The sequence below is a fragment of the Glycine soja genome, chromosome 15 (genome assembly GCF_004193775.1).
Source record: "Glycine soja cultivar W05 chromosome 15, ASM419377v2, whole genome shotgun sequence".
In the NCBI taxonomy this organism is placed as follows: domain Eukaryota; kingdom Viridiplantae; phylum Streptophyta; class Magnoliopsida; order Fabales; family Fabaceae; genus Glycine; species Glycine soja.
The window spans coordinates 546,534-561,031 of NC_041016.1; the positions used below are offsets into that span (position 1 = coordinate 546,534).

At 33.5% G+C, this 14,498-nt stretch overlaps 2 protein-coding genes and 1 pseudogene across 2 annotated transcripts; 2 read left to right on the forward strand and 1 right to left on the reverse strand.

Annotated features, from left to right (window-relative positions):
• The first annotated feature begins 3,946 nt into the window (after window positions 1-3,946).
• Window positions 3,947-8,074, forward strand: LOC114388444 (annotated as a pseudogene).
• Window positions 8,075-8,210: 136 nt separating this feature from the next.
• On the reverse strand, window positions 8,211-12,188 carry LOC114388446 (signal recognition particle 54 kDa protein 2-like). Its single transcript, XM_028348940.1, has 9 exons — window positions 11,958-12,188; window positions 11,761-11,860; window positions 11,421-11,574; window positions 10,364-10,514; window positions 10,132-10,280; window positions 9,642-9,742; window positions 9,339-9,496; window positions 9,047-9,161; window positions 8,211-8,933 (listed from the first exon to the last, which is right to left on the reverse strand). The coding sequence occupies exons 1-9, from the start codon at window positions 12,186-12,188 to the stop codon at window positions 8,590-8,592; spliced, it is 1,503 nt and encodes a 500-aa protein (XP_028204741.1). The 3' UTR covers window positions 8,211-8,589.
• A 225-nt stretch (window positions 12,189-12,413) lies between these two features.
• On the forward strand, window positions 12,414-13,038 carry LOC114388448. Its single transcript, XM_028348942.1, has 2 exons — window positions 12,414-12,624; window positions 12,698-13,038. The coding sequence occupies exons 1-2, from the start codon at window positions 12,451-12,453 to the stop codon at window positions 12,884-12,886; spliced, it is 363 nt and encodes a 120-aa protein (XP_028204743.1). The 5' UTR covers window positions 12,414-12,450; the 3' UTR covers window positions 12,887-13,038.
• The last annotated feature ends 1,460 nt before the right edge of the window (window positions 13,039-14,498 follow it).

Here is a 14,498-nt window from a genome sequence, read left to right on the forward strand (position 1 = left end):
TGAGCTTTGAATTGGTAAAAAAAAAAAACAAGTTTGAACTTTGAAGAAGCTTTTATAAAATAACATTTGTTTTTAGGACATACATTCTTTGGATGACATCACGGAGTTTGATTTAGGCCAACTCCTGGCTTTTTTGCTTCACTGAACGAGTTTTGCAAATTTTATTCACACGTTGCTTTTGTTTATCCACTGCTTGATTGTGTGCTGGTAGTTTTATTTTTTTTATTATTGTGCCTTATTTCCAAACTATTTTCTGTTTTCGGGTACCTCACGACTAATTCGTTGACATTGTAAGATATCTTGTTAAACTGAACGCGCGATTCAAGATTTTGATTAAAAAAAACTTTTAAAATCAACTATTCTTCTGCTTCACTGTGTATCATTACTTTCAATTTAAGATTTAACGTTGGTCACTGGAGAATTTGCTACTCAGTGAATTACCAAAAAACATTGCCGCGTACAACAAAACTTTAAATAGACAACATTGAAACAGTGCAAAAAAATAAATTAATATACAGAAAGGTTGCATATGACTCTATATATAACCAGGTCAGAGCCAGACTATACATCATGAAAACAATATATAATCTGAAGAACCATTGTTAGAAAAAGAAAAGAAAAAAGGGAGGAGCAGTAGCATACTCAACGTACACAAGGCTTTGGCTTTGGATGTTACAACCAAGACACCAAGTCCTATGTGGCATATGCTATGGCTTTTCTGTGTGATGAATTTTTTTTTTTGACATGGATCAGTATATATCTCAAGATTCAAAGAATACTTATAAAGATATTTACAAATGATTTATCAACAAAGTCTTCATATTGACACAGTGAGAACTTTGTCCGCGACATATGCTGTGAGAAAAAAAAAGGTGTACTGTGTAAGTTCTTATAACCAATTAAGTCCTAGATTTGACATGTTTTTCCACATTTTTCTTAAACTTCAATGCCACATCAATAGCTGCATTAGGCATAAGAAGTTCAAGAAAGGTGTGGAAAAGCATAACAGGACTTGTTCAAGCAAGCATGGAAGTTGAAATGCTGAAGAAGCTAAATATATAGCAGAATTAATTGAGTTAGAGGAGTGGAAAGGAGAGAGGAGGAAGACCCTTTGAGCTTGCTGTAGATAAGCAATCAACATTTCAACATCATATAAAAGATAAGATCAGGATCAGGGACAGTGGGGCTGCATTGCAATTTGAAAGGTGCAGCCAGCCACAGTTAATTCACAAGTTTACTACTGCAACATCAGCCCAAAACTTAAAGTATGCCACGCTTTTCTTGTGAGTGTCCCAAAGGCTGGATCGGATTGATTTTCATGTTAACGTGAAGCAACCATAACGATCTCAATTCAAGAACAAAAATGAAGAGTCTCTTAAAAAAATAATAATGTTCAGATTCTTACCTACGTGATACGTGTTTTTGTTATAATGACTTGACGAGGGGTGCTAAAACAAGATGGACCCGTCTCTAGTCAATCTTTTTGGTCTTTTTTCGAGTTAGATTGAAGTTTTCAACCTTTAAATTCACTTATTTTTTGGTTTGTTAAAGAATGGGTTGAAAGAAAAGTGAGATGGACGAAGCTGTCAACTCATTTTTTTATTAAAAAATAATTTTTATATTTATTTTGAAATTTTATACATATATTTATTAATTTGTATTAATTAATTTTTTATTTAAATAAATAATTATTCAAAATTTAAAATAATACATTTGATTTTTAGTAAGCATTTATTATTTATTTATAGAAAATAAAATTAACTAAAATATATTTAAAAATTTTATTTAATATTTTTGTTTGAACGGAACGACGAATCAATTCGTTAACCGGACAAAAATAAGACAGATTAACACTTTGAAATCATATATGAAATACAAATGAGATGAGAAGGATGAACCCGTTTAATCACCCTTATTTTGATTATTCAATATCATTTTTATTTTTAAAGTGTAGTAAACCCTCATAAATGATATAGATATATAATCAGAGAACACATATTGCAATTCTGAACGGTAACAGGCCTGAGGGTATTTAATAGACATGAGGCAATCCTGGTTCAATTCAGGGGTGAGGTCAACCATCAATTTCCCTCTATGACTCTATTGATCTCGTCGGTACCACAAATCAAGAAAATATTTAAAGGATAAGCAAAAAGTATAAATAAATTTATATTATTAATAAATTATTTACACCTATGTTATAAATTTAACGAGGAAATATTTTTTCGTCAATGTGAAGACAAAGTTCAATTTTGTCCTGCAATTTTTTTTTATTTTTATAAAATTATAATATGTCATTTTTTTATCGGAATAAGATTTAATTATAATATGATAATTTTTTATATTAATTATGCAAATCACCAAAGTAAATGGAACATTTTTTACATTAGTTACTAGGTAAGTTCAGATATCTAAATTTTAGTCTAAAAAAATGAAAAATTATAATTTTATTTTATTTTTATCTAGAATAATACTTCACTAATTAAAAGCACAACAAGTGCTGGTAAAAAAACATAAAATAAATATAACATTGGGAGCCATATTAGCGGTCTCATCCTCCTACTAGCCACCCTACCCAATATGAGAAACCAATTAAATTCATACAGCAAGATATGAAATCTTAATCTATACTAACATACAGCCGCATAGAGCAAGATACTAACCCATAAGAACATAACAATCTAATAAGCAGGGTATGAATCTTAATCTTATTGGGTTCCTGAAAAATTGTACCACCTTTTCCAAATATCATGAGATACCGAGCAATTGGAAAACAAGTAGGATGTATCTTGCACACTCACATTGAAAAAAATGCACACATGCTCATGATCTTGCAGTTGTATTTGTCTTTTTTGTTGGGATCCTATCTAACAATATTCTCCACAACAAGAATGACACTTTTGGTGGTATATGGATTTGCCAAAGCTTTTTGAAAACCTCCACCTCACAAGAACCAATTCTCATGTCATACAACCAAATACGAAGATTTGACAGTAGATAAGGTTGATTCATCTTCCAACCACAACCAATCATCCTCCCCAGTCAAATTGATGCTAGCCAACTCTAATAAAGAGTGAAGTTCATCAATCAAATTCCTCTCTCACTCAGACCACTTCAAATCTCACACCCACTTGTTATCAACCCAACAACCCATATTACTTATCACTTCCCCTTTTTCTTCGAATTCAAAAACAATCTAAAAAAAATGTTTTGATATGAGTCTTCTCCTACCCACCTATTCACCCAAAATCTAGTAATAACATCATTCTCAATCTTTCACTGAATGGCCTTATCGAATTTTCCAGGACGAAATTCGAATTTTGCAAATTTTAGATAATGAAAAATGTATTTAAGCCATCAAATTTAAATTATACTTCTAAAATTATAATAATTTTTATATATACACATTTTCTTTTATGCATAATAAACCGGCATAATCTAAAACAACAAAAAACTAATATAAAGATATTAAATAATTGAGTTTTGATTCTATTTATTCTTGGTCATTACAAATTTCCTGTTATTTTAGATTCTTAAAACTTTTTTAATGTTTTTTACTCATGTTAATTTATTGAGTTTAATACTTCTAAAATTATAATAATTTTTATATATACACATTTTCTTTTATGCATAATAAACCGGCATAATCTAAAACAACAAAAAACTAATATAAAGATATTAAATAATTGAGTTTTGATTCTATTTATTCTTGGTCATTACAAATTTCCTGTTATTTTAGATTCTTAAAACTTTTTTAATGTTTTTTACTCATGTTAATTTATTGCTGACATTATAATTAGGATAACAAAGAATATTTTAAATTAAAATAATCAAAATATTTTAAAGTGTGTAATTTAATTAAATAATAATATATTTATTATTTAATACAAATAAAGTAATTATAATATGTATTTATTATTTTATACAAGTGCGTTTAATACTTTCTATGTAATCTCCTCCAGAAAAAAAATTGATGTAATAATAAAAACTTGGAAGTTTGAAGTTTTGGATGGTTAGTAGTTACAGTTGAGGTTGAAGTTGCAGCAAGTGGTGGGTCCGGGAGTACCGGTCTTGGACCCTAATTTCAGTTACAATCATCGTTCCTACCAATACGACGATGGCCTCTTTCCAAACGGCGCCGTTTATTAGCAGATTGGATGGAGAAGTTGTTACCGGACGTTGATGTATCAAGAAGTGCCCCGGTGGCAATGTTTCTTGAGCTAGAAGCTGCTGCTAGATCATGTATGTTTTCTATTTTCCTCGTAAACCTAAACATAACTACATTCTGTTGTTTTATGTCTCAAATAATTCTTCATTATTTGGAAGAGTATGATTTTGCTGCTGATATTTTCCAGCATTCCATGATGTGAATGAGCATGTTTCGGATGAAGCATCTGCTAATGCTACCACACCGTCACATATGATCCAAGATAACTCACCTGGTTCTGTAAAAGCTCACGGTTCATCTGCAGCAATAGTTCCTGGTAACAATGAAGTTTCTGAGCTGGGAACACCACAACATGGAAAGGATAACTGTTCTGATCAAATCATGGATAATTCAACATTGGAACATGGCTTAATTAATCCAACTGAAACGAATGTTCATTGTGCCACATCCAGTGAAAACTTCGTTTATAAGGATAATATTACAGACAAAGTCACTGGGTATACTGCTGATGCTATAGCTATTCACCTAGATGGAACTGAGTTTACACCTGCTGTACAAGATTATAACTTGAATGCTCATGTTAAGAGACTGTCAACAGAAAACATTACAAGTGACTTAAGTTCTCTAAGGAATACCGAAACATCTAATTTAACTACAACCACTTTGGTTCAGGATGCTTTGCATAGCCTTGCGGGGAGCCATGAAGCCTCAAGAAACTCAGATTTATTTTTTACTTTTCCATTGGATGAGCAGCACAAATTGAAGAAAATTCTTAATACCCAGAAACAGAGATTGGTGACTACAAAAGCTGATGTTGAAGATCTTATAGCAAGATTGAATCAAGAAATGGCTGCAAGACAATATCTTGTGACAAAGGTATCCGTGTATGTTTAAGATTTTTCATTTATTATTGAATTTTGAAATAGAATTTTTCATTTGCCACTTGCTTTATTTGTTTCACTAAATATAGTTAGGATAAATATTCACTACCTGTATGGCGTTTTTCCTTGGCAGATTGTTTGTTCAATTGTTCCCAGTTCTTAAAACCTAGAATCAAATGCCATGCCATAGATTTAGTTATGTGCCTGTGGTTCATATTCAGCGTATTGCCATTAGAAAGTCAGAAATTCATGTTGGAAAAATGACAAGAAATGATGATGTCTTATTGGGCTTTTTTATATTATATGTTCTAATTGTAGGTCAAAGATTTGGAAGTTGAACTTGAAACAACTTGACTGAACTGCCGAGAAAACATGCAGCTGGCTGTTTTAATTGAAAAGGAAGGGTTTACACAAATGCAGTGGGATATGGAGGAACTTCGGAGGAAATGCCTGAGACAGAAATGAAATTGAAGTTGGAAGAGGTTTGTTGTGATAATTTACATTAACTAGCATCTCTTATCATTGCATTTTGGTGGGCTTTTAGTGAAAAGTTATAATGTTTTAGGATGAAAGGCTGCTAGCAGAATCTACGAAAGAATCTGTCATTCAGGAGAAGCAAATGTTGCAGCAAGAGCTAGATGTAGCCAGAGAAGAACTTAAGCACTTGCAAAAACATCATGATGAGTTTGAGATGAAATCAAAGACAGATATGAAGGTTCTGATAAAGGAGGTAAAATCCCTTAGAAGTTCTGAGTTAGAACTGAAACAGCAGCTAAGTGAATTGATGAAGGAGAAGTTAGATTTGGAGGTATGGTCCCTTCTGGTTCTTGGATGTTGCAACTAGCACTAATGATTATATATATATATATACACACACACACACATTTAGACTAGGAAACTATCAAATTGACTGATTCCATGAGTTTAAGAGTAGGAAGGGGGTGAGCAGATGCAATTAATCTATTTTGACTAGTTCCTTCTAGAATCTTACTTTTTTTTTCTCACACAAATTTAAAATTTCTTCTTATTTATTATTTTTTTAATGAAAAAATGGTTCAAATATTCTGTTATGTGGTGTCCTAAAAAGTTTGAAAATCCATTTGCTTTCATGGTATTCAGAGAATTCTCCAGAAGCAAAAGCAAAGAATGGAAAATTCACTTAATGCAAATACAAAGTTGCTGCATGAGTGTGCAGTCCTTCAGAAGAGGCTTCGGGAGTGTAGTGTAAATTTCCTTGTTGAATAGGAAGATAAGCTAAATATTGACACTTCGCCATCTGATGCTCTGGATTTATTAGCAACATCATATAATCGGATTGGTCTCTTGCTTGCAGAGGTATGATATGCACCTTGAACAACAATTTTGTCCTTAGATATTTATTTTCTGGGGCACTTGGAAAATATGGTGCTGGCTATTATTGGTGGTCTGGTTTTTATTTTTTGCATCAACAAATTAAGTGCTCATGATTTTACTAATTGCGTTTACAATCTATTTATCTATCCCGTTCTTGAAAATTATTTTATATCCCGTTCTTGATCGCGTGGAAAATTAGAATAAGAAGATCTCTCACCTCGAATTGGATTTCCCCTGTTGGAGAATGATTTGCACCCTTACTGTGTTGTGTAGAAGGTCCTGCATTTGCTGCGACATTGACAAGGCTACCGACTGCGTGAGGGAATCGTGAAGAGTTTGCTGCATCGAAGCTGCCATCTCCATGAATCTTTCATCAATCTTGGAACTGAGACGATTTTCCACGCAATCTTCAATTTCACGTTTGAAAACACGATTCCGTGTAGCATCCGCCAGGGCTGGTCAAGCTTAAGGTTACAGGCTGATACCACTTGTTAAGGTAAATCTAGGAGAAGACGGGAAGAATTACATTACAGAGAAGAGTAGGGAAGCCAATGAAGGAATGGCATCGGAATCTTGTTAGAAAGGAAATGGAGATACAAGTGTTCTTTACAAAATTTCTAATCAAAAACTGAATCAAGCGGGTCAACCTCTACCAATGGGTAACTACCCCTCCAATCGTTAACAGCTTCCCAGCCGGGAAAGTTTGTTATTCTAACTACCCTTAACTAATTACAATTGAGTCCCTCTCTTGATGTTTTTTATTCCCTCTTATTAAATAGGTGTGATTTATTTAAAAAAAATATTCCGTATCATTTTCTCCTCTTTACTCCCTACTCTAACTTAGTTTGTAGCTCCACCATTGGACTTACTCTCCATTGTTTATCCATTATTATTTTCATTGGCATCTGTTTCCATGAGAGCCACGCGAAGTGATGGATCTTCCAGAGTAATACAATGGCTTTGGTTTACGTGCAATATGCTTTTGGTGTCCGTATGAATTTATGATACTTTGCGTGTGAATGAAGAGTCCTGTCAAATTGATTATGTCAATAAAAAGACAGGATTCTAAAAGTGCACTTAGCAATTGTCATTGGTTATACTATGTTTTACTATGCTGCCCTATATAGCCTTCTATTTAACTGCCCTCTCTACCCACTGTTTTGGTTACATGCTGTCTGCAAATATGGGAACAGGCACAGCTCTTAGCAAAAAGATGTAGAGGATGCTGTTGCTGTAGAAGAGACCCGAGATATAACCACAGAAACACTTGGAAAACTTATGATGAATTGAGGATGCTGGCGAATATGTTTGTTGACAATGCCAGTTTAAGGAAACAAATCAATTCTGTTATTCGTTGTGCTCTAAATGCAAATATCAATTCTGAAGAGGACGGGGAAGAGATCCATTTCCAAAAAACTGTCCTAAGCAAGTTCTTAGAAAGATAGCATGTTCAATACTACACCGTGTATCAATTACTGAGTTACTTCTCTGTTAATTATGGTCTATAAATTTTTGCACCTTTATGGTTTCACTGCCATTCTTGGCGAGCTGATTTCAGTGTCAGTGAACCAAAAAAACGAAAAGTTCCCTGCTTGTTTTCTTTAGCTGATTTCAAGCGTTTATTGTTCCGCCAAAATTGATATGAATAGTTAGTTGGAGTCATTGCGGCTAACACATCGTACCAATCAATTGAAATCCACAAATCTAATACCTTGAATATAAACCTCCTCGCCTCTTCCATCAATCAATATATATAAAAAAAAAAAGCAATATTTTTTTTATCATGTAGAAAAAGAAACAAACAGAAATAGAACTAGCTCCTAGCAGTAACAGTGCTTAAGCTGTCTGCTAGAATTAAATGAAACATTCTAGCTGGAGCTGAATCCAAAACGAGACAAGCATGATCCGAGGAATATAGCTTTTGTTTCTAATGTTACTAGACTATGAAAATTTCGAATAAGATTACTTGATCACTTGATTTCTCTGAATACTAAATAAGTAAATATACACAAAAAGGGAAAAAGAATTTAATTTTACAAAAAGAGACACTTGCACCCATTGCGGCTATTGCAGATGGCACTCCAACGCCAATTGAACTGCATAACCTGCTCAGTCGAATCTAGTAGTAAAACACAATAATGACAGTGACTGTGGTCAGGAATAATCCTCAGCTCATAAGCCAATCAACTAATCACCACCACCACCACCACCAAACATTCCTCCCATTCCCATCATGTCTTTGGCAGATCCCATCTGCTTCATCAAGTTTTGTAACCCGCCCATGCCACCGATTTGCTTCAGCATCTGAGGAGGGAGGACTTTGCTCATGTGTTGGGCATTCATATTTCGGGATAGGGCACTCATATCACCTTTTTTTGGTATTTTAAGCCCTTTCATTTTGCTCCATATCTTTGCAAGACGTTTGTACTCTTCCAACATCTCCATCACTTCCCTAATTTGACGACCTGCACCTCGAGCTATCCGCATCATTCGTGACTCATTCATGAGCTTGGGGTTTGAACTATCCAACTCTGAAACGTATTAGCAATTAAAGGTTAGCATGTGAGGGTATGTAATTCCAATGAGGACCTGAATCATGTACGCATAAAGTTCATCTTCACAACAATCAAAACATAATGCTTGCCTTCGTTTGTCATTGAATCCATCATTGTCATGTAACGCTTAATTTTTGCCTGGCTTTCTTTCTCACGGCCTTTTGGCATTAATTCGGCACTAAATCCGGGAAGCATAGAAAACACCTACATAAATCAACCAAGAAATTAGTTCAAATGAAATAGCAGCCATTATTAGGTGATTATATAGCTACAACCAAAGAAACACTTATTAGTGTATCTCTGTATGGCACATCAAATATGAATGTATCAAGAAAAACAAATCAATTGAACACTTAATACAATAAGGTAAAAAGTAATAACCTGGCCGATAGGACCCATCTTAAGTATGTTCTGAAACTGCTCATACATAATCCTCAAGGTGAAGTTTCCTTCTGACAGCTTCTGAAGCAGTTCAGGTTGTTGATCCATAGGAACGACTTCATGAATTTTGTCCATAAACCCAGACCAGTCACCCATTCCTAGTTTAAAAAGCCATTTGAAACGACTAAAGATTAAATATTTTTAGGAACTTGGACATCCATAGCATGTTCCTGATAAATAATAATGTAATGAATGAGATGAAAATAAATAATAATAATAATAATAATAATAATAAATACACACCTAATAGACGACTGACAAATGGCTTAACATCAAAAACTTCAAACTCGTCCATATGTTCTCCAGTTCCAATGAATATGACAGGACTCTTCGTTGCTGCAACACTGCACATATAAAATTAATAAGAGTAAGGTATCCAAACCACACAATACAAATTTACACATTAAATACAGACAAAAATATATACAAACACATCCATTTTATTAATTTCCAAATCCTTTAGATGATGTAAATTTTAATTTTTGTTGTGTAAATGAAAGATTTAAATCACAAGGGTAGTCAAAATTTACGTTACAAAATTTACAATGCACTTGCATTTATGAATGCTAGACAAGTTCATTATACTAGTAACACCGTAACACTTAAATTCGTGTATTCATTTCAACAGTGTTCATTTGCACGTAAGATTACTAGCTGTTAACTGCATTTGTTCATAGTTGCAAAAGTTGATACTTAATAGTAAATAATATGCAATTATCCTTATAACACTTACGCACTAAGAGCACCACCACCTTTTGCATGGCCATCCATTTTGGTAACAATTACAGCTCCAACTGCAACACTCTGCTTAAATGCTTGGGCTTGATCAAAAGCAGCCTGACCAATACTGCTATCCATAACAAATATAACAAGATCTGGTTTCTGAAAAACACAAATAAAATGTATTAGCATTTAATAGATTTTGGAAATAAATATCAAACACGTATAGCAACAAGGGGAAATACCGTTGCTTCCGAAACTTGGCGCATTTCTTCAAAAAGAGCAGCTTCTTGTTTGTGCCTCCCACTAGTATCAACAATTATAAGATCACAGTTTTCTTTCTTGAATCTCTCCACACCTTCCACGGCAATTTTTACTGGATCGGATTCCATATAACTGTAGAGAAATGGGGGCACAACAATGCAATAATTACTTACGCATAGAAATCAAGGACAATGGAAATGCAACTGATATAGAAGGTTCCACAGACAAATAATATTAAGCACAGCATATCATAGTCAAAGCTCATCTTCAAGGACTTATAATAAGAATAAAAAGTGGTTCAATATGGATGAGCCCTTTCAAAAAACAAAGATAAGAAAAGGAAATGTGAAATCATAAGATAAGACTAAACAGATATACTGTGGGGGAGAGGGAAAATGATAAGTTTGCTATGTGGTGGTAATATGATATCTTCCAAATTGCCCATGTATTTATAATGGACCAGCAATTTCTTTGTCCTTAATTTTTTTTTTATTTCCTTTTGTTTTTTCCCCCTCTTTTTTAATGGGCCAGCAATTACATGCCTCAGACTAGAAATTGTTAAGTTGGTTTTGCTCATCAATCACCATTGATCTAACCTTGTCCTCAATTAACAGTTACTAAAAGAACATAGGTAAGTAGTAAGCTTGGGATGCATTACCCAATATAAAGAAAAATTCTTCCAAAACACCATTCTACAACAACAGATCATTCTTCTAGAAGTAAATCTTAAGAAAGAACCAGCCATATCCCTTGGAATATTATTCATCTTGGTAGTTTCAGAATTAACATAAAAACTATAAGCAGCAACCACACAAGTCATACAGAAATAAAACAGCAGTTGTGCTCATCAACATCTATAACCGTGATTTTGTCACCAGGGGGGATGTATGTTGCATAACTAACCACAAAACATTAATCTACAATTTAGTCTGACTATCTCCACCACCAAATTCTTCATCAATAAGGCAACAGCACTATATCAGTGCCTACATACAATAAATACTAACCAACAATAAATGCCAACAAGCAAGCACCTACCTTCCGTAGAAAGGGATCTTAGCTTTAGTTGCATTTTGCTTCAATTGATCAAATGCACCAGCTCTGAATGTATCTGCACATACTAGAGCCGGCTTCCAGCCTTTCTTCTGATGATAATATGCATATTTTGTACACGTTGTGGTTTTTCCAGAACCTGGATTCATTTAAAAAGCATATAAGTAACTATCAATAATAATAAACTATTTTTTTATTGTTTGTTTAAAAAGAACAGAACAAAAGCTGAGAAATGCTACATATTACTAAGGATAATGCATAAACGATGAGGACATAACAAAACGGAGCATAAAGAATACGAGAGAATGCAAACATGGGAACAGACCTTGCAAACCAACAAACATGACAACACTTGTTTTGCCCTTTTTGGGAGTGAAAGAGGGCTTCCCAGGGTCCAGAATTTTGCAGAGTTCGTTAAACACGGCCTACAAATTAGAATAGAATAATCAAGAGCATGCATAAGCAATAACAAACAAACATATCTCCATTTATATATTAATTAATCGAAACGATAAAAAGTACTTGTTGGATGATCCTGCGTTTGTTGTGGCCTGCAGCGAGATCGTCGAGGTTGACAATGTTCTTGATGTTGGTCTGCAGGTCGCGGACGAGCTTGAACTGAACATCGGATTGAAGAAGAGCGCGAGTGATGACGTTGAGGCAATCGTTGAGCACCTTCTCGTCGATCACCGTCGCGTTGCTCATCTGCTGGAGAGCACGCGAAATGCTCCCACCTAACTCCGCCAGAACCATCTTGCAACAATTCAATTTCCAAATTAGGGTTTGGATATGCAACACGAACACGAAGGTTTCAGTCTCAGTTTCAGATTCAGAATATTGGTCTTTCTATTCCACCGCCGGTAAAATGAGCGGGGCATAATGGGGAGGGGGGAAAAGCAAAAAACCGTAATGGGCCTTGAGTCGTATTGGGCCTTAATTTTGTAACCCATGTCAAGTGCGTTATTAGATGATGATGTTTGGTTTTGTGGTGAGGAAAAAGAATCAAAAGAAAGAAATGGCAATCTCATCCTCATCAGAGATAGGTTGGAGTTGGAGGGTTTTGTGTCAGAGAGTTAACCCAGCAATACCAAACACGCCCTTGTTCCTCCAAATCCCAAAGTCAACTCGCTTCACTGGGTCTTCTTCTGTTGTTGCTCGCGCTTGGGACCCTAAAACGGCCTCTTCGCAAGTAAAATCGACCCAATTTATTTTTTTTATTAATTAATCGTATAAATGAATTTAGTGCTAATGATGTAAAACAGGAGGAGGATCTAGTGTACGTGGGAAAACTAGTGGCGGGTTCTTTTGCGGGTGGGGCTGCAATCAAGTACGGCAGTGCTCTATTCCCTGAGATAACGACTCCGAACCTTGTGCTGGCTCTGCTCCTCATTCTAACTCCTGTGCTTGTTGCTGTTTTTCTTTTGATCAAGGAAAGTCGTACAAACCCATAATATCAACCTTTTTTTTATTTACAATCCAAATCATCAAATTCGTTCTACTATGTCTCCATTATTTCTCAGAATCGGACATCTTTTCAAACAAATCAAGTTTTAGCTCGTTAATTTCCTAGCTCGGGTTATTAGTGATATCAAATTGCAGTTAATATACTATTTTTAAATTTTTCGTTAGGACAATTTATCTTTGATTTGCCAAATATTTACGTCAAATCAGGGTTTTTTTTTCTGTTGGCCGAGCGACCAAACTGACAACTGATAAAAATGTTTGGTTTGCTCCTTTTGGAGTAAATTACGTAGCTCTATCATGGACTATTAAGCCAACTGTAATAATACTAAAATAAAAATGGTTTTAATAATTAATTTATACTTTTTTTGGCCGGTAATTAATTTATACTTAATCACAGGAGTTCAGTTGATAATACACGCCCTGAGTTTGATAGAGAACCTGAGTTTCGATCTTAGTTTGAAAAAAAATTTGAGTTCGATTCCCCTAAAAGAGCCATCAAAAGCTTATGAGATATCCCAATCTCCCATAAAAGTCAAGTGTTCTAATTATAGTAATTATTATTATACTTAGTTTGTTATACTAGATTATATAGAATAAATTTTATGTTTAAATGTATAAACTGAAAAGTAAGTTTAATATGATTTACTTTGTTTGAATTATTTTATAATAAATTATTAAAGAAAGTATAAAATTATTTGCAATAGCTAATTTTGCTTTCAAAATATTAAATGGGTTGCGAGTAAAATAAAAAATAAAAAAACAAGGTGAGAAATATAATTGGATATTTTTCACCATAATTTCTAAAATTTTATTTATTATTTAAAATAAAAGGCTTTTTATTACTCTAATAATTTTTCAAACATGTTCGTAATTTTTATAGAAACACTTTTTGTCCCTACGAAACCTTTTTAGAAAAAGTTTTAATTGTTATAAAACGTGAACACTTGAAAGCAAACTTTAACTTGTGGTCGTGTGAAAGAACTAATTTTACACCTAAAGGATATGAAATCACTTTTAATCAATATACCAAACTAGTCACTCAAATTATAAATATCAATTTTTAATTGCTAATATGAAAAAAAAAAAAAAAGACAAGTTCAATCTTCTTTAGATCACTTTGAATCAATGTATAAACAAATTAAATTGATATTTTGAATTCCTTTATAAAAAAAAAAGATCACTTTGAATCAGTGTATCAATTAGTCTCTCAAAGTATAAGCATCAATTGTTAATTGCTAAGATTATGAAAAAGGAAAGTTTAATCTTTAAATACAACACTCGTTAATCAATTTAATCCTTAAATACTAGTTAACTTAGCCCCTATTATTTATAAGGTCAATTAATTTAGTCTGTAATTTGACAATCATCAGTTACTTTGAAATTAAATAATCATTCTAAAATCAGGACCAAAAAATAACTGAAATCACTTTAGTCACAGTTCAAATTGATGGCTCCCTACTAAAATTTAATTATCTCATTTTTCAAAGTCTGAATATTGAGACTGATTTAACAGTTTACTAGATCACTTTCAGTTCATTATAAAATATAAAATAAAAAATAAAAATAAAAACTACGCAAAGAGTGAAACTAATAAAAAAA